The 20,711-nt window shown below is 41.2% G+C and overlaps 1 protein-coding gene across 10 annotated transcripts in view; it reads right to left on the reverse strand.

The window, feature by feature from the left end:
• The window catches only part of LOC117430318 (DNA repair protein RAD51 homolog 4-like), a 45,505-nt gene extending 24,822 nt beyond the window's left edge, over positions 1 to 20,683 (reverse strand). For 5 of the 10 annotated variants that reach the window (XR_009308965.1, XR_004548554.3, XM_059001303.1 and 2 more), the window contains exons 1-7: positions 11,690 to 11,751; positions 11,038 to 11,108; positions 10,384 to 10,548; positions 10,190 to 10,263; positions 3,253 to 4,158; positions 2,349 to 2,534; positions 895 to 1,068 (exon numbers count right to left, since the gene is read on the reverse strand). Coding sequence is in view for 8 of the 10 variants with exons in the window: in XM_059001303.1 (XP_058857286.1) it covers positions 895 to 1,068; positions 2,349 to 2,534; positions 3,253 to 4,158; positions 10,190 to 10,263; positions 10,384 to 10,526 (1,483 nt within the window). In the remaining 2 variants the exon portion in view is untranslated. Of the gene's footprint in view, positions 1 to 894; positions 1,069 to 2,348; positions 2,535 to 3,252; positions 4,159 to 4,263; positions 7,345 to 10,189; positions 10,264 to 10,383; positions 10,549 to 11,037; positions 11,109 to 11,689; positions 11,781 to 13,297; positions 13,394 to 13,797; positions 13,933 to 14,964; positions 15,047 to 16,116; positions 16,236 to 17,055; positions 19,148 to 19,744; positions 19,958 to 20,325 lie in introns of those variants that run through there. The other 5 variants (XM_034050248.3, XM_059001309.1, XM_059001308.1 and 2 more) reach the window with 5 other exon arrangements.
• Between the last annotated feature and the right edge of the window lie 28 nt (positions 20,684 to 20,711).

The following is a 20,711-nucleotide window of genomic DNA, read 5'->3' on the forward strand; positions in this document are numbered from 1 at the left end:
AGGTAGGCTCTGTGGTTTGCCTGCAGCCACGCGTACACTAAAATGTTGTGAAGTGTGTGTGCAGTGCAGTATATGTAAGGTACTGTATAGTATAGTGACAAAGGAACTGAGTTATTGTGTTTGCATTCTGCAGAGCTGTGTGCACGGCTGGGTTGTATACTACAGGAAGTAGTCTACGGAATAAATCGTTTAGTTTCAATCACTAGGTATTCACTTGATTTTACTACTGTACTGTATGTGCCTACTGTACAGATTTATATTGTTACATAATGTAATGTACAGAGAATACATGAATGTTATTTCAGCATAATGATTTATACATTTAAAATAAACTGCACACTATAAACGTGTTTTTTTGTTTTGTTTTAATTTTAAACCGGACACCTCAATATTTCGGACAACCTGTCTGTCTCCCGACATGCCTGTCTAGCGAGGGACTGCTGTACTATCTGTTACTGCTTTACTTCCTTGGTCATGTCACCAGAGCAGTGTCAGTCAACAGGGAGAGCAGCTGATTGGTTAGTCACAAAAAAGAAAGGGCTGCGGAAAATTTCACCCTCAAGTGAAATTACCCAGTAAGTGCAAGACAGTGAAACGCAGGGCTTGCAAACAGAGATTTCTTTAACCTAGTGTAGTACCAGATATCATGTTTTAAAATTAAAATATATTGTTAAAATATGTATATGTTTCAGAAATGCACATTTGAGACATGGATGTGCATGGGGCTGTTTTGTGATGTGTGAATAAATGGAATAGTTTTGAATGACTTTTTTTTGGTGCATCAGGGTTTATTTTCTAGTGTGTGCTTGGAGGCTTGAACCAAAGCTGAATGTCTGTGAGTGAATATCAGAGTGTCATCTTTGTAACAATATACAGAAAGTGTTCCTCTCATACTCTGACATTGTGGCTCCTCTCCAGACCACACGCCTGTTAACAGACACTTGCGCTTCGAGGAGCCTCGTAGGACCAGCTTGCTGTCGCAGGTGTACTTCACCACAGAGCCTTCTTCGAAGAAGTCTCCAGATCTTGAGCCACCAAAGGGGACTCCAGGATTGGAGCAAAAATGATCTGGAATAGGAAGTGAAACACACGATAATATACCGGGGGCATTGTCGACCACAAACATAGAAATATTGGCTGTGACCCTGTCAGAACATTGAACCAATTGTCAGGAATCCTGGGACAGTAGTCTGCGTGTATAGGAACACCTCCTAAGAGAACACTTTGCCTAACGGAACACCCTTGTGGTGAAAATGATTTTTCCCATTGTAAATTCTCTGCCTAAAGGAACAGGAACTTTGCTTAAAAGAACACCTTTTTGGCACAGATAGCGATTCGTTCATAACGGATACAGTACTGTTTTGTAACCTGAGAACTCATCATCATCAAACTTAAATTACGGTAAAATGGTTTACTCTTTTCAAAAGTGACATAATCACGAGAGTGTCTTGAGGCACACTGATTGGTTTATTCAATCTTTCCAGAAGTGGCATCATATCATTGACTCGATTTGTATTCTGAGTTCCATACCTGCACCTCATCGCTACAAAATGGCATGTAAACAAATGGCGAAAGTTGGAAATTGTTCGAGCTCTTGAAAAAAACCTGAATCATACACAAGTTCTGGTGAGTTGCTTCACCATTCTGTTAAACACTGTGCATGTCTTGTATATTGCTGCTGCATGTGTAGGGGTGCTGTGTTAATTTAGTTTGACAGTTTATTAACATTAGCTTGTCTGTTACTTTATTATTATAGTATATTGTCATACACTTACCTATTGCTTTTCTTTTACTTATTCAGTTCATTTCATATGGTGATGCACGTGTCATGACATGTTATACATATTAATTAATTAATTAATTAATTTATTTATTTATTTATTTATTTATTTATTTATTGATTCATATTTTGTTTGGTGGCTCACTCTGTCTTAGAGAACACTTTGCTTACTTCTCAAGTGGTGTTCTCTTAGCTGCAGACTACTGTATTATCAACGCTTTCACCAAACTGATATTACCACGAGGTATATCAACAGTATGTATAAATCATAGAATAAGAATTTGAAATGAAACACTTAATTACAATTTAATCAGTGATACTCCAGACCTGTGGAAACAAGTGTGACATACTGACAGACCGACACCCCCTATCTCCAAAATCTGATATTCCCAATAACGTAAACTAAACAATTTCATATCAAGTTTCATGACAAATGAATAAGTGGTTCTCCGGATATATGAAAAATGCTATATGCAAAAAATAAATAAATAAATAAATAAATTATTAATAATAATAATAATAATAATAATAATAATAATAATAATAATAATAATAATAACTGGACTACCTTTGCGATCACAGACTGGCAGTTTCCCACTCCAGTGACCATTGACTTGACAGGTACTTTGTGCTGATCCCAGGAGCACAAAGCCAGAGTAACAGGAGAAGTCAATGGTGTCATTCCATCTGAAGACATGGTGATGTGGGGTAAGAGCGCCGAACTCAGGAGCACGGGGGCTGACACACGTCACCGCTGGGAAGCACAAACTCAGATCAGAGCCTAAAATACAGTGCTAACAAAATAATTCCAGAAAATCTTAATGTTTTTCAGGTCTCAGATCTTCCTAAATGAACAATGCACACATTATGGAAAAGGTTCATTTTATTTTTTTAGAGAAGAATATTTATCGAAGTCGCTCCTTGCAGATACTTCAATGCTGACTTCCAGTCCGATGAAAGAACTAAGTCACCATTGAAAAGACAGTCATAGGAAAAGCAGAAGCGAGTCAATGCGTCTGGCTTCTGTGAGCTCTTTTAAAGAAAATAAATGGATTTAGATTTGTTTTTTCTTTATTGGGAGAAATATAAAAACAAATGCACTCAAGAAGTCATTGTCTAAAAAAACAAAGCATTCTGAATTGTTTTTTCTATGAGGATTCCCAGAAGCAACTCAGGAGTGTCAGCCGCGTTGCTTCAATGGGAAGCGCAGGGACAAGAATGCGAATGATGTTCACCAGTTTTATTGTTTGCTATGTAAAAAATACCATTAAAATATACGTGTAACATAATGTGTGCCTCTTTCATATAAGCCAGTGCAAGATCTCCACAGTGATGGCAACACATGTTAGAGAAGATTTACTGGAGTTATTTGGTTAGCTACATGCAATTTAACTAAGCACCCTGGTGGTCTCCTTTTCAGATGAGAGCATTTGCAAAGACACTGAAATTCATGACCTAGCCTATATACCTACGTTTACAGGTGACCACAGTGTCTGTGTCTCCGTATGCGTTCCTCAGTAAGGTCCATCTTCCTCGAACACATACCCTCCAGTTGACAGGGTAAGCATAGGTACCAACAGGGCAGATGTACTTCAGCACACTCCCTGAACTCCGCTCCTCCGGCCACTGGATGGTGCCACCCTTCACACCCACCTTGTCATCACAGTACTGACCCTGCTGCACAATGCTGTAGAAAGGCATGGCGACACTTTTTGGCTTGGGTTGAACGCCAGTATTTCTGCTTCTTGGCTGCAGAAAGGCCTGCTGAATTGCTGGCTGCTGAGAACTTCTAAGCAGGGTTGGCTGTAAGTCTGGTTTGGAAGCCAGCGTGGGTTCATGAGTCGGTATGATGTCATTCAGTCCTACTGAAGACGGTGGGGAGTTTTGTTCTGGAACACTCAGTGTTTCAGTCAAGGAGAGATTTAATGATGTGGTGGTGGTCCAATCTCGAGCTGAGATGGGGGTGGAAGGTACTGGTTGAAGATCTTCCATTTCTAAGGAAAGTTTCACAGCGGTGCTAATGCTCTCTTCTGCCCAGTCTGATGTCTTTTTCTGGGCTGTGCTGATTGTGGATGAAGCTGGTTCAGGACTGAGGGATGGTGTGGTTTGAGACTTCTCTGGGTGATGAAGTGTTGGTTCCTGAAGATGTTTCATTTCCATGGAAAGCTTCAAAGAGGTGCTAACAGAGGTCTGTTCTGCCCAGTCTGGAGTCTTTTCTCGGGCTGGGCTTACTGTGGGAGCAGTTGGTTCTAGACCGAAGTATGCCGTGGTTTGAGTGTTTTCTGGTTCTTTCTCAGTAGCCAGCACCATCTCAGCAGGTGTCATGGTAATGTTCAGAGAAGTTTTCTCAGTGGTAGTGAATGTTGATTTTCCTAAAGCTGTAGCAGAGAGAAATGTTGTTGGGTGAAGCAATTTGATTATTATTTATTTTAAAATCAAGTCAAGCCAAAGAGACACACAGACAAGCAGTCAGGTACTGAGGTGCAAAGGCCTGACGGCGCTGTGTTTATTTCAACACAAAAATAAAAGGATCAAACAGAAAACACTGCTCACAGAGCAAATAAAACAGATCTCGGACACCTAAGGTCAGGCTGGGCATTTGCTGTCACTGATCCTTATTTCTCTTTCTTTTTCTTTCGTTTTAGTTCTTGGATTCTCCACTTGCTCTCATTCTCTCTCCTAAGCGCTCCACCCAGAACACAGAAAACTGCAGGGTTTTATACAGATGACCATCTTCCGATTAGCAACAATTAATCAATGAATTAACTTCTGCACAAGGTTTTTGTGTGGATGGGGCTTCCCTATCCACGCTTCTAAACAATAACAAACGTTATGGCTTTGCTGTCCTATAAATACATAGGGGCGGGGGTACCCCGTTCTAAAATAAACAAACATTTTCTTTAAATAATAAACAATCCATTTTAAATCAAACAATAAAATGCAACACATATAAAAACATCAGGGCTTTGCCCTGCCCCCTTTTCATGTGCAGGGCTCCCAGCCCTGTCACAGTGCCCCTTTACAATTTTTGTTCTACTGAATGGCACCATAGTTGGCAGAATAATCTGATTTAAAAATGTTTTTGTCCCGTTTATTTAATAAATAATCTATGTCACAACAGTTTGGGACTGACAAACTGCTGGTTTAGGATACCAGACAGTAGACCTAATTCTTAAAACTGTTAATTTATAAGCCTGGTTACACAGAATCAAAAGACAGTGTGTGGGAATCTCTTTGGAAATACACGTCTTCACTTTGTATTAGGCAAAGTTATTATAAATAATTCAAAATAGTCTGCACTGTAAATGTTTATCATGTTACCATTTACTTCCCATTCTAGCATACATGTCAACCCCTAAGTGTTCATACCAGTGAGACCCCTTCTGAAAAACCTTGGGATTGATGAAAAACCTTAACCTAGACCACTAGATTAGGTTTTTGGGCTGAGGGCGGGCGGGGGTGCTGGTGTAGGATCAAGATTTTACACATGGTTGACAGCTATGCCACTGACCTAGGCTTAATGGCGATGCTCACCGGGATTGAAGCAAACGACACGAACACAGCATGGGTACATAACAAAAAAAAAACTGTAGCTAGTCGTGAAAAGAAAATTCTGCCTGCTTTTGCTCCATTTGTGGAGACGAAATAAAATAATTAAAACTAAAAAATAGTCTGGGTACACCACACACTAAAAAATGACATTTAACAGTGATTGTTTATATGTGATGTGGTTTAACAAGTAAATCATTCAAAAAGAATACTACACATATTTCTAAATACTTCGAAAATTCGTTTAATATTGGAGCGTTCTCGGTTCCCGCAGGCAGGCACATCACACAGGGCGAGGCAATCCACATACAGGCGGAGGGGCGGGCGCGAACCCGGGACTTCTCGCACTAAAGGAGCATAGCCGATACCGCAGTACAAAAGAGCCGTTGCGAGGAGCATATATCGGGCTTATGTATTTGTGTGTGATTACGTCACCTACCAGCCCTGCTGCTGCCTTCCCCAGTGCATGCTACAATATACTTTTTAAAATTGCTTTTCAATTTTAATAACATCTTCAGTTAGTGTGTGAATGTGATTATTATTATTGGTCAACACTATTAAAACAAAAAAGCGTAATTTTACAGAAATACAAAACCAGTGTGTGGCGCTCCCCGTCACTTTAATTAAAATTAAGGGAAAAAAAGAGAGACAGACATACCATCAATTTCCAATTGTTCTGTTATTTCTTACCATATGGCGTCTTTCTTTGTATTGTCTTTATAACCACTGACACTGGCATCATAAAGAACATTATATTTTTCGACTTTAATAATTAAATTCTCATTGATGTCCATTTCTCTTTTATTTCTGTGGTAATTTCTGCGTGAACATAGAAGGCTCGCGCAGACAAACCGTAAACCTTGACACTTGACACGCATGTTTCAGCATAATCAGGCATGCCACTTAAAATGTTTGCAATATCAAAAACATTAACCTGAAGATAAAATTATAATAACTAACAATGATCAACTTTGTATTAAAGCCAACATAAAAATGATCCCAAGGGACTCGCTATAATTTTCGGTGGTCTTGCATTTTCTGTACTTTTTTGTGTTTCCTTCATTCGTTTTTCAGGTGGATGATCATTTTGAAACTACAGTATAGTATAGCATACTAAACTTTGAGCGGCTAAACACAAATTAAATGTTTTAGAGGTTTAGAGATAATACATAATACTGTTTAAAACATTCAAGATCCTTATTTTCTTTTACTTTCTTTGCAAACCCCTGCCCTAAAACACTGAAGTCTGGAGTACGCTGTTGATGCAGAACAAATACACAGACACATGTGTTAGACACCTGTACTCTAAACAAACACAAGGTAGTTTCTGCAGAGAATCTCCTAGTGTAGTAATAATACTTAATAGGACTACAAATAATACTAATAATACAACTGTACATAATAAGGCTGTAATTCCTTTGAGGGTCTTAGGTGACTTCTAAACCACGAGAACGCTAGTGGAGTCATTGATCACAAAAAACCAGGGAAGGAGCTATAGCCTGTTTACAGTAGGGTGCACTTCATTTGCTATGTAGCTGTAAACAATTTATTTAACTTCTGTAGTTTCTCTGGTATCTCACATATTACATTTGTATTTTTTTCATTGTAACATTTTGTTGAAACATCTTGTCTTCCTCCTCATAAATCATTTGAAATCTGGTCCGGTTGGTGTGTGCAGCTGTTCTGAGGCAAGGTTTATGAAGTGCAGTTGCACAGCAGTCTTACTATCTTACAAGAGCAGAGCCACAACTGGAAATAACAAGGCTGTACCATCCTGTAGTTTAAACACATGGGAACGTGTATTAATAATAATAATAATAATAATAATAATAATAATAAATACCTGGTGACAGTCTCACACAGACCAGAAGCAGGAGCAGTACACCTGAGTGTGCCATCTCTCTCATGTCAGAGACTGGAATACGTGTTTCTCTGCAGCTCTTTTACAATCCTAATAAAAGCCCCCTGAAAGGCCATTTCCCAGCAGCCCTGTGTTTTGCAATTCCAGTTATTTTCTGAAAAATAAACCCTGACAATAATTAACTCATAGCAAACAGTTCCCCTTTCATTTACTCAGCCTACTTCTGTTTTCTGTGGAAAAAAAAATGCCTTTTTAGCACCTTTTAATAAATAAATAATAATAATTTAGAAAACATTTCTTACAACATTTAAATTAGTCCCTTTTTACTTTGCTTTGCGATTTTAGTTTTCTCCTTTTGACTTTGCAATCTCCCTTTGACTTTGTTCTGTAGTGTCCTGCAATCTTTTTGACTGGTTCTGATTCTCCAATATTGAGTTAGTATCACACCCCCAGTGCCAGGACTGAACAGCCATCCTCATTCCAGCCATATCATGTGACAATATGACCTTTCAATTACAAACCCCACATACTCCACGGGCAGCAGTGTGGAGTAGTGGTTAGGGCTCTGGACTCTTGACCGGAGGGTTGTGGGTTAGGGTAACCCTAACCCTAACCCTAACCCTTGAGCAAGGTACTTTACCTAGATTGCTCCAGTAAAAACCCAACTGTATAAATGGGTAATTGTATGAAAAAATAATGTGTAAAAAATAATGTAAATGTACGTAAAAATAATGTGATATCTTGTAACTGTAAGTCGCCCTGGATAAGGGTGTCTGCTAATAAATAAATAATAATAATAATATACAATATACTTCCATAAATCGGCACATAGGCTTCTGCAGTTGATCCTGTAATTTTATATAGGCTTGGTGATCCAGTGGTTAAAGAAAAGGGCTTGACACCAGGTTCCCAGTTCAAAAGTGTGTGACCGTGAGCAAGTCACTTAACCTCCTTGTGCTCCGTCCTTCAGATGAGATGTAAAACCGAGTTCCTACCGTAAGTGACTCTGCAGCAGCAGTTGTTGATGCATAGTTCACCCCCTAGCCTCTGTAAGTCACTTTGGATAAAGGTGTCAGCTAAATAAAAATTCATATATAAGCCCATGAGTCAGTCTCTGAGTATAAGTGAACCCTGGTTGAAGGGAAGTGTAAAGACAGCTGCTGATCTGGCATGAAGTGCTTGTCAATAACCCCAGAAAGAATGGCTTCCTGGCAGACCCACCCAGGTCCTGCCCGTAATCTGCTCTTCCTCTCTGGGTCATGAGCCTGTAGCAGCGATTCAAACTGTTGCTCGTGATCCAAGCCCTGCTCCCCAGACTAGGGAACACTTCAGAGAAGTGGTTGCTGTAGTGAAGTAATCACACATACAGAATGATTGTGTGCATGTAGAAGTCGTGGCCCATTTCACCTCACTCTTGCTTACTAAATATCGAGATGCCTCTGAATAAATGTCTATGCTAAATACTATTGGAATTACAAAGTTCTTTCTTTTGATCAACCTATCCCCACCAGGATATGCCTCAATTGTTTTTTTTTCAGGATTACATTTTAGACCGCAATCTTTGTAAATGTCTAACTTCTAATGCACAGAGCAAACTTTTTGTACTGTAGTGGTGATCAGACACATTTCAGCTTTCATTCATAACTTTAAACAAAGCTATGAGAGGAGAGGAATCTGAGCAGCTCTGCATCAAGGTAAAGACACCGCCTATCGGGTTGCAAAGCTCCACTACTTAATAGGACTGAGCGAGTGGAGAGACACAGACCATGTACGGCAAACTTTCTTAGGATCATTCTAACTGTTTTTTGTAGTTGATTTCTTGTACGATCATAAGAACATAAGAACAATTACAAACAAATGAGGCCATTCTGCCCATCAATGCTTATCCGGTTCCTAGTAGCCGATTGGTCTCAAAACGTTGTCAAGTTGGATCTTAAAGGAGCCACGTGATTCTGCATCAAAAACATGACTTGGTAACCCATTCCATACCCCCACCACTCTGTGAAGAAGTGTCCTTCCCTTCTATCGCCACTTCATTTCCAACTGTGTCCTCTGGTCATGGTTTCTGTGCTGCATTTAAAGTAAATCACTTATGTGAAACTATACCCTAGCACTGGGATTCTGTAACGCAACTGTGATTGTGTAAATAAGTCCCGGTGGCCATGGAGTTTCAACTACAATTCTACAAGCGCCTATCAACCCTCAATCAATGCGTTTCAGTCCTACTGTCTTGTCTATCACGACTAAAACTGACTTGAGATACAGCTCTGAGATATGGAATGTGTGTCAGGGATTCCCTGTGCAGAACACTGTGTGCCTTTCACTTTTATTAAAGTAGCAACATTTGTGCATTCACAACATGTGGAATATATACAAACCCACTAACAGTTTAATCAAATTCGCTCAAAAGGTTTTAGGTTTCTGTCTATCTTAGTGATACTACCCACAGTAAATTTGCACAGCAGTTTCCCTATGCTTTTCCCATGTTTCTACTCTATGCATTTACCATAGTTTACCCTGGTTTGCCATGTTTTTTAATATTCTTTACCATACCTGTCTGGGCTTTCACTGTGCTTTATTACACTGTGCTGTGCTTTTACTTTGGAAACTTTTATAAGGCTGCTTGCACCCTAGATGTTTCTGACTTCTGCAACTTATAACGTTTTTGCATTTGCTGTCAATTCACACCCGAATTCCACCCTGCTCAGATTGGATACCTTGTCAAATCTAAAGATACTAGACACAACAGTCTCTGAAGTTCACAAGTCAAAAGGTAAAAGAACACTGTTATCTACTGTATTGGGAGGGCCAAGGCAACACTTGCTTCTCCAATTTCACCAGTCTGTGTTCTTCAGGGTCTTCTCCACTGACCCAGACGTATTCAAGGATGTGAAGCCCTGACTCAGGCGGTGAAGGGGGGATTAGGTTAGACTGGCATGCAGGTTGGTGTCTTTCCTCTTTGCTATGTGCGCTCAGAAATGCTTCCCTGCTGCACTTACTCTCTGGGTGCAGGAAGTAAATCTTGAGGTTGGTTGCAGGCCCCCAAGTCAAACTCCTGTGAAATCTGTGAAGGCTGGAACAGACAACAGCATTACTATACAGTGGGGCATCTGTACAGTCAGTGGAGCTGAATTTAAAACTAAACTTCAATTCAATGACAAACGTTTCGACTACAAGTCTTTTTCACTAGTACCTGTCGAGATGATTTGACCAGAGTAGCAGTGCGGAGGCCGCTGGGTTTGGCCCCTTCCCTCTCAACACGCTGAAGCAGGACTCGGGTTTGAGAAACGTGACTCCAGGACCGCCCCAGACCGGCTTTGACCGCCCAATTTCCATCTCGCGTCATGTGATTTGTCACCTGGCCAAAACCCCCAGCAAGCGCAGAAAATAGGAGTCAATTTCAAAGTTCTACTTAAGTTAATTGCATTAGCTACACAGGTCTCAATGTACAGTTTTGGTATAGCAAACATATTTTCATTTTAAAACAACTGGTACTACTTAAGGTTATAGAAACTAAGAGCTTCCTTTGCCTTATTATTGGGTTATCTGTTTGCACTTCCTGGGTCCCCACAGCTGTGTCTTCTGGGTCATGTTACTGACTAAAAGCATGTCAGTCAAATGGGAAGACAGCTGACTGGTTATTGACACGAAAGATGCCAGTAAAGGGGTGGGGACAATTTCACACTCGAGGTGAAATGATCCAGGAAGTGCTAGACAGACTGAAAGCATGGCTTGAGATCAACCAGTTACTAGGAAGCAGACAAGCATAGTTGGGCCAAATGGCCTCTTCATGCTGGTAAATGTTCCTGTATTTTCTTATATCTGGGAATAGTTGATAATCGCTCACCAGCACAGCAACTCCAAGATCCCTGGCCATCGTTCTCAGCTCACCAGCTAACTGCATCATCAGAGACAGACCTGCAAAACAAAACCACAGCATCTGAGGCCAAGAAATTGTGCAGAATAGTGAAGTGCAGCCAACAAAATAATGTCATAAATCTTACCTATTTTGAACTTCTATTAACTAAGCAGGTCTCAAAATTGCAAAATAAACTAAGTTTAAAACATGAGATCTTTACTACTTAAGTCTAAAGGAAGTTTACATTTTCTTTGCCTTTTCACAGGAAATAGCCACTTACAGTTTCATCAAAAGTATCCTGCTAATATAAAGCATAGTAAACCTCAGAGAGGTATGGTAAAGCATATACAAAAAATGGCAAATCATAGTAAACTAGGGAAATGTATTGAAAAACGTTGATATCTCATCTGAAAGCTATATTTTATCAGTGTGTTTTTACTTAGATTTCACCATAACAGTGCCACGTGATTATAGAATGCCTACATGGTAACCTATATGGTACTAACAAAATCATTCCAGTAAATCTATATACACTTTAACGAAAGACACCACACTAAGCAATAGATTTCTGACCAGGCCTGGAGCATTGGGAGAGACTGGAAAGGGGAGACCTCTTTGAGAAGGTCAATGGAGGGCCCACCTTCTGTCTGCCTGCTTCCTATGATGGGGGAGAGAACAGCCGCCACCGAATCCACAATGACCACCTTAACAGAGCCACTGCCACCAGCCACCTGCAACACATACATCACCTGTTACGATTACACTGCCATTGCTGCACACCTGCCACAGATATGGAATTGTGATGAAACTATTCTTCGTTAGCACAAACGCCTGGCATCTCAGCCCATTCAATTGCATTGGAAAGGCAAGGGCTGGACACAAACTGTAAACCATACAGTTCAAACATGAACGTCTTGCCATTCAAGCTCTGTAGTCGAGGAGTAAGCATGTGTCTTATACTGATGTCAGTATTATCAACTCGTCAGCCGCTGGGAGGAGATCCATTACAATGGCTTATCAGTATATACAGTAGGTCAGTATTATTAACTCATCAGCCGCTGGGAGGAAATCCATTACCATGGCTTATCAGTATATACAGTAGGTCAGTATTATTAACTCATCAGCTGCTGGAAGGAGATCCATTACCATGGCTTATCAGTATATACAGCAGGTCAGTATTATTAACTCATCAGCCGCTGGGAGGAGATCAATTCCATTCTCCCCCTCTTAATCAAAGCTCGTCCTCGAGTGTAAACACAAGTCCACCGAGCCTCAGGGAGGTTCAACGTTGGGCTCGTCACAGCAACCACTCGCTGTGCCCCAGGATCCAGAGCGACTTTAGAGAGAATCACGTGTCTCTCAAGCCAGTATACATGCTGTAGCTTATAATGCAAAGAACACCGATATTAATACCTGTTTCAACCACAGGGGGCAGGATTCATTCCCTTTGGGCACCACTGTAATGGCTTGGCTTGGATAGGCAAGGTCAGGATGTGAACCACAAAGACGAACGTCTTACCATTCAACTAAAGAGGAAGCTCTGTAGTGGAGAGGTAAGTAATTGCCTTATGCTGATGTCAGTATTATTAATTAACTCATCAGCCATTAGGAGGAGATCGGTTATGAAGTTATTGAGAGTATAAGAATCTAGGGTTAGGGTTAGGTAGAAGTTAGTTCCTGGCTCCCGAGTGGCACATCTGGTAAAGGCGCTCCGGATGGAGTGCAGGATGCGCCGTATAGCCTGGACCTCGCTGGTTCGAGCCCAGGCTATTCCATTACCGACCGTGGACAGGAGTACCCAGGGGGTGGCACACAACTGGCCGAGCGCCGCCTTGGGGGGAGGGCTTAGGTTGGACAGTGTGTCCTCGACTCACTGCACACCAGCGACCCCTGTAGTCTGGCCGGGTACCTGCGGGCTTTCCTGTAAGCTGTCCTGAGCTGCATTGTCCTCCGACACTGTAGGTCTTGGGTGGCTGCATGGTGAGTCTGCAGTGTGAAAAGAAGTGGTCGGCTGGCGGCACACGCTTCGGAGGACAGCGTGTGTTCATCTTCACCGCTCCCGAGTCAGCACGGGGGTGGTAGCAGTGAGCTGAGCCTAAAAATAAGTTCCTGTACATACATACGTCTACCCAATTAGATTTGGCATCACACTGGCATGGGACATGTTCTCCTGATATATTCTGTCTCTCTTGATTACTCTGGAAGGCTGAATGAACAGTCTACTCATGCCTCTCCCGTTCTTCCCTACCTGATGAAAGCCACTGCTCCGGAGGTCCTGCTGAGCTTCGAACAGGGAGAAGACGCTGAAAACTTGTCTCACCTGGATCCTGCGCAGCGCCTCCATCTGGAAAGAGGACAGAACTGCAGTTTAGGGGCCTAACACACACAGACACAGACACTTCAGAAGCCTTTAGCAAACATGTGTTTTCATTTTTAATGGTCTGCAGGCTTTGCTTTCAGTTACATTATCACCAGCCTTTCAGGAGCTACTTTCCTATCAGTTGCTTCCCCTAATGGCTGCTTTTCAGCCAGCAAGATAACCCAGAAAGACCATAATGAGGTGAAATGACCCAGGAAGTGTAGCAGCAACAGATTTCCTGGAAGACAAGGCAACCAAACACATACAAACCTAGTCTACTACCAGATAACGTGTTTCTTTCAAAACTGAGACCTAAATGGAACTACATGACAGCTAAGATTTATCAAATTATAATTTTTAAGTGATGTTTTAGGTACATTAACACTAACATGTTCTTCCATTTTGCAGGCCTTGGACTGTACCATCTGGAGCAGGTGGGAGGCAGACAAACCCCCTGTTGAGTCGATATATAGAACATTCCTCTTCAGATCACAGGCGACACTTACAGCCACACCGAGGCAGACCTGAAGAGGGGAAACGGTTAAAGTACAAAATAATTGCTAACAAAATAATATATAATAATAATGAAAAACACACACATTATGGTAACAGTGAATTTGATGCTTGTAATGGTCATTTATTTTAAGCTGTTAGTGAAGAATATTTATTGAATGCTCTTGCAGATACTTCAATGCTACAACTTTGAGAGGTCGCATGCAGGGACTAACTCGACATTAAAAATACATCAATCATTGGAAAAGCAGTGATTGGTACTCAAATGTGAGCCAACATGTCTAGCTTCTGGGAGTCGGAGTTCTTTGAAAGAAAATGAATGGCAAACATTTAGAATTTTTTTTTTTTTTTCTGGAGAAATATGTATTTTTAAAAATACATTAATTGTCTAAAGAAACCTAACGTTCAGAATTGTTTTTCCTAGAAGCACTCAGCTTATTCTTTAAATATTGAAGTACAGCTAACAAAATAATGTCATAAATCTTACCTGTTTTGCACCACCATTAGCTAAATAGGTCTCAAATGTATAGTTTTGACAGAAACACATGTCACAGCTCACATGTATTTCCATTTTAAAACATGATATCTGGTACTACTTTATATTAAAGGAAGCTCTCGTTCCTATGCTTTATTCTCTGGTTATGGTTGCACTGCCTGGGTCATGTCACCTCAGCAGTGTCTCTGGGTTGTGTTACTGGCTGAAAGCATGTCAGTCATTAGAGGAAGCAGCTGATTGGTTTAAGACAGGAAAGAAGCCAGTGATTGGGTTGGGGACAATTCCAGTTGAAATGACCAATCAAGTGCAACACTATATGAAAGCATGGCTTGCTAACAGATTTCTTTAACCTAAAGTACTACCAGATATCATGTTTTAAAATAGAAGTACAGGTTTCAAAACTGGACATTTGAGACTTGCATAACAAATGGAAGTGCTCAACCTGTAAGAGTTAGGGAGTTATTTTGGGAGCTACAATTGATCGCTTTAACAAAATGTAGATTTCCTTTAATAGGTCAATTTCTTCTGTATTATTTTGTATTCCTACCTGGGTCTTTCCACTGCCTGGAGTTCCTATTAGTTCTGTCACCTCGCCTGTGTACAGACCAGAGTCTAATAGCTTATCCAAACTGTAAAGAAACACGGCAACGGTGTCTCAGATCTCAAAGCATTTATTGTAGATACTTACTGCAAGGGATTACAGCTAATTAAATACAGTAGCATCCCTATTAAAGTACATATAGCTAACAGAACAATTCTAGTAAATCTTATCTAATATGTATTACCATCTCTTCACAGATCTCTCGTTTTCTTATCTGGAAGAGGCCCATTATGTTTACTGTATATTTGATTTTTAACGGTATTTGTTTCATTAGTGAACAATAAAATTGCCGAGTGTACTGCACTTCTGGGAGAATGTTTTGTTTTTTAGACAATGACTCTTCCTGAATGTTTATTTAAATTTAAAAAAATGTCTGCCACTAAATAAAAGTATTATTATTATTTATTTATTTCTTAGCAGACGCCCTTATCCAGGGCGACTTACAATTGTTATAAGATATCACATTATTTTTACATACAATTACCCATTTATACAGTTGGGTTTTTACTGGAGCAAACTAGGTAAAGTACCTTGCTCAAGGGTACAGCAGCAGTGTCCCCACCGGGATTTGAACCCACGACCCTCCGGTCAAGAGTCCAGAGCCCTAACCACTACTCCACACTGCTGCCCCTATTGACTTCACGCAACCTCAAGAAGTTAACTTGAAGTGGCTTCAAGGAGCGTTCCAGAAATAATCTTCTCTAACAGCTTTAATAATTTACCATTAAAAAATCGAATTCACTTTACCATAATGTGTGTGTGTTTTTCATACGGGACCTACAAAATGAAGGCAATACACAGTATATTAGGTAAGATTTACTGGAATCATTTTGTTAGTACCATGTACTTTACTTTAAGGACATTGAAATGTTGTGGCAAGAATACAATGGGAGTCATGGAGACAAGCTCCTGCTAACATCACTTTAGTTATTATCACAGCGACATGCAGATCATTTCAACCCCACTACGTGAGTAAGTTGGAAGGCGGTTGCTGTACAGTATTGAAATGTGTAAAACCGAATTTGCTTAGCAGCTCAATGCAAATGTCAGTGGCAAGATATTTCTGCAGATCGTTTGCAATTGAAATGTAGGCCTAACCTGGGGTTCCCAGTGGACAGTATGGCTGTGGAGCTGAGAAGCTCTTCGTAGAGATCTGCTCCATTGGTTGGGAAGGCCGTGTACTGAGCCAGGAGAACATGTTTTACTGCAACCAGGGTCTACAAACACACAGCATGGGCACAAAGACATGGGCATGGCCCTTTACCATCAAAACACTTTACTTCACATTAGGGTTGTTGATAGAAGTGGACCCAACATAATAATTCCATAAACTGATCTTCTGCACTAGCAACATAGGTCTAAAAAGTGCAGTTTTGAAAGAAACACATGACAAACATGTATTTTCATTTTAAAACATGATATCTGGACTTTAGGTTAAAGAACGTTCTCAGTTTCTATGCCTTAATCTTGAGATATCTGTTGCACTTCCTAGGTCACCTAAGCAGTGTCTTTTGGGTTACTGGCTGAAACCATATCACTGGGGAGGGGTAGCAGCTGGTTGGATAAGGAAAGAAGTCATTTAAGCCAGTGAAATGACCAAGCAAGTGCAACACTATCTGAACGCATGGGGAGATATATTTAACCTAGTACCAGAGATCATGTTTTAAAATGAAAATACATGTGTTCACTGTAATGTGATTCTTTTTTTAATTTAAACATTTGCGATTACTGTATATAATGAATGCCAACAGGTAAGATATATGCAATTATTTTGTTAGCTACAACTAATAGTTTAGACTTCAAACATTTAAATGTGATCCAAATGTTAAACGTACACATTTTCTGTCTAAACGTTATCAGAAATATGCATTGTACGCTTTCAGCCTTAGTGTTTGTACAATAGTAACTATACAGTTATTTATTTAGTACATGTTGGTAGTCTATTCCATTAGTATTGTACACATGTAGAATATATTTCTATGGCAGGTTGAGACTAGAAGCCTTTCTCAATGTCTTCAATGTTTTGTCAAAACACACCTTGTATGAAAGCGCACATTTCCGAGCAAGTTCTTCGGTGTCTGACGAGACCAGGTCTACCACTAGAGAAAAAAACGAAATTCATCCCAAAACCAGCACACACACTGTTCAGAACTCCAGCACTCAATCAAAACATTCATCACAAAACCAGCGCACACTCTTCAAAACACAAAACCAGTGCACGCACTCTTCAGAACACAAAACCAGCGCACGCACTCTTCAGAACACAAAACCAGCGCACACTCTTCAGAACACAAAACCAGTGCACGCACTCTTCAGAACACAAAACCAGCGCACGCACTCTTCAGAACACAAAACCAGCGCACGCACTCTTCAGAACACAAAACCAGCGCACACTCTTCAGAACACAAAACCAGCGCACGCACTCTTCAGAACACAAAACCAGCGCACGCACTCTTCAGAACACAAAACCAGCGCACGCACTCTTCAGAACACAAAACCAGCACACGCACTCTTCAGAACACAAAACCAGCGCACGCACTCTTCAGAACACAAAACCAGCGCACGCACTCTTCAGAACACAAAACCAGCGCACTCTTCAGAACACAAAACCAGCGCACACTCTTCAGAACACAAAACCAGCGCACGCACTCTTCAGAACACAAAACCAGCGCACGCACTCTTCAGAACACAAAACCAGCACACACTCTTCAGAACACAAAACCAGTGCACGCACTCTTCAGAACACAAAACCAGTGCACGCACTCTTCAGAACACAAAACCAGCGCACACTCTTCAGAACACAAAACCAGCGCACGCACTCTTCAGAACACAAAACCAGTGCACGCACTCTTCAGAACACAAAACCAGTGCACGCACTCTTCAGAACACAAAACCAGCGCACACTCTTCACAACACAAAACCAGCGCACACTCTTCACAACACAAAACCAGTGCACGCACTCTTCACAACACAAAACCAGCGCACACTCTTCAGAAACCCAGCACTCAATGGCAGGCAGGAGTCTTCAGAACTGAGGTGACTCTGTAGCCATCGACCCTCGCCCTTCATTAAATCAGACCCACAAACCATGAAACTAAAATTGCCATTAAAACTGGCATTAAAGGAGTCCACGAGTGTCTCCCCTGGTAAAAGCACGGCTGTGTGGTGGGCAGGGTGCGTCATAGAGTCAGGGGAGCGCAGGGGCCCCAGAGTGTCTCCCCTGGTAAAAGCACGGCTGTGTGGTGGGCAGGTGAGTCACAGTCAGGGGAGTGCAGGGGTCGCCGAGGGTCTCCCCTGGTAAAAGCACGGCTGTGTGGTGTGCAGGTGAGTCACACAGTCAGGGGAGCGCAGGGGTCGCCGAGGGTCTCCCCTGGTAAAAGCACGGCAGTGTGGTGTGCAGGTGAGTCACACAGTCAGGGGAGCGCAGGTGTCCCCTGGTGTCTCCCCTGGTAAAATCATGGCTGTGTGGTGGGCAGGGTGAGTCACACAGTCAGGGGAGCGCAGGTCCCTAACTGTGCGAAGTCACTGGTTATTGCTGGGATTCCATAAGGAGCACTAGCACTGGCGCTACAGTGGACCCTTCTTGTCAGGCACCTGGTGGGCTCCAGTGGAGACCTGCAGGACTGACCGTTGTCCTCCAGAGGCTGGTAGCTCACATCTTTTTACTGGGAGTAAACAGGTGATTGTTTTGGGGATCAGAGGACACCCACTGACCTTCAGGTCTCCTGAACTGAGGGGTTTATGAGGTGAGGGAGCGTAACTCAACATTTCAATTGCAGAGAAAAATAGGGGTAAAATAAATGGGCACATTAAATTAATTAATATACCTCTGTTTACAGTTCTACAGTTTAGACTAACTAAGATAGACATACAGCATAAGAGGAGTTCTAATTAGCCCGTCGTGTTTAAATAGTCCCACATCTTGTGCCTAGCCCACTTCCCACAAACAGTGGAGCCCGGGATCGACCCTAACTTTAATCCTTAGGCTGCAGACTGCTCTGCTCTCCAGTAAATCAGCCCCTGCTGCTGCAGTTACCAGTCCGAACGTTCTGTGACCTCAGAGCCTGAATCACTTCAGCAGTCAGTCCAGGGCACTCTCCTTCTCTTAGGATCACCATGGAGAACAATTCTGCAAGAATCACATCGCATTAGGGTATTGATTTAACTGCAATGCCCAGAAATATGACAGGTGTCTGTTCTTGTGATTATCAAAATCAGAACATGCAAAAGAAAACAAGATTTCAGACCATAATCTGCCATCTCTTAAAAAAGGATTCTCAACTGCATAATAGCACAATAACAAATACTGTCAGAAACGCTGTCATTGTCATTGTCACATTGTCATTGAAATATCCTAAATGTAATGCGAGGTAACAGGGGTGTGTTTGTGATAATATCATTTTAATTGGGGCAGCTTAAATAAAGGGTTGAGGTCTCGGGTAAAACTGTGATTTAAGCATGTAGCTCTGAGGGAGTCTTACCAGGGGTTTTACTTGCAACAAATGAGTCCTGATTTAGCATTACGGTTCATTCATTCTAATATACAATGCATTCCCGTACTGAAATGTCTTAAATTAACTTGGCAAACCATTTAACATACAAACTAACGTGGAGCTAGTTATCTAAATAAGAATCTCACTTCATAATCTGCAATTGTTAAAAAGTGACGGCAGATGCAAAAGCACAAACTACCGTTTAGCAAACTGCAGCGTAAAGTGTACTTTACCTTACTGAGATTGTGCGGTTCTGCTTTTGTGTCACGAATACAGCTACTTGCCCTTGTCTCGGTGAATTCGGATCGGATTGACAGAAGAAACACTATACGAGCCTTGGAATCTACGGTTCTGAAAGCACAGTCGGCAGGAAAGCAGAAACGTAATACAGCACCAACACCTCCAACAAGTGGCCCGTCTCTTCCGCTTGTCAAAAATACAAACTCTAAACTCCACCCTCTATCAAATCTTAACAAACCGGCTCAAGGAGGCAGGGTTTCATGAAAAGGTTATTCGCGTCACAGGGTCAAAGATAGCAACGGTATAATCATATGCTGTATATACTGTATATAGAATATCTTTGCTCGAATATATTTGGCAGCATCAAAGAATATTCAGTAAATCATTTAAACGATACAGTATATTGCCCACTGTTTAAATACTAATATAAAGGAGTTTTAAAATAATGAATTGACTTTTTTGTTATATGTCCCTCACTGTTTTATGGGGTTTGCATTCAATCTAAGTAGAACTGGGTTTTGCCTCTTCAGTTCAATACTGAGTTATTGTGCATGTTCTCTAAATCGGTTCTTACCGGACTTGGCGCTTGCTTTGCGCTTGTCTGGAGAATCCTCATTGCTTTCAAATCATTTGACAAAGCAACCTTCAGCTCTGCCGGTCCAGCTCATCATGTCAATGTAGATGCCGAGTAGATGGAGATTTTCAGAAGGTTTGGAAGGAGCAGAAACTACCTTGAAGGGATATAAACAAACTGGACTGTCAATAAGGTTTAATTGCCAGGAATACGAGTGCACAGAAGGGTGCACTATACCCATGAATCATCATGATTTGACATTGTGAAGATATGACAGCAATATATTTTCTAATTAAATATTAGAACAAGAAAAACAATGTGTTAGTTCTTGTGATGTTATATAGTTTATTAGGTCTCAAATGTGCAGTTTTGAAAGCAACACACGA

The sequence above is a fragment of the Acipenser ruthenus genome, chromosome 26 (genome assembly GCF_902713425.1).
Source record: "Acipenser ruthenus chromosome 26, fAciRut3.2 maternal haplotype, whole genome shotgun sequence".
NCBI classification, from domain to species: Eukaryota; Metazoa; Chordata; class Actinopteri; order Acipenseriformes; family Acipenseridae; genus Acipenser; species Acipenser ruthenus.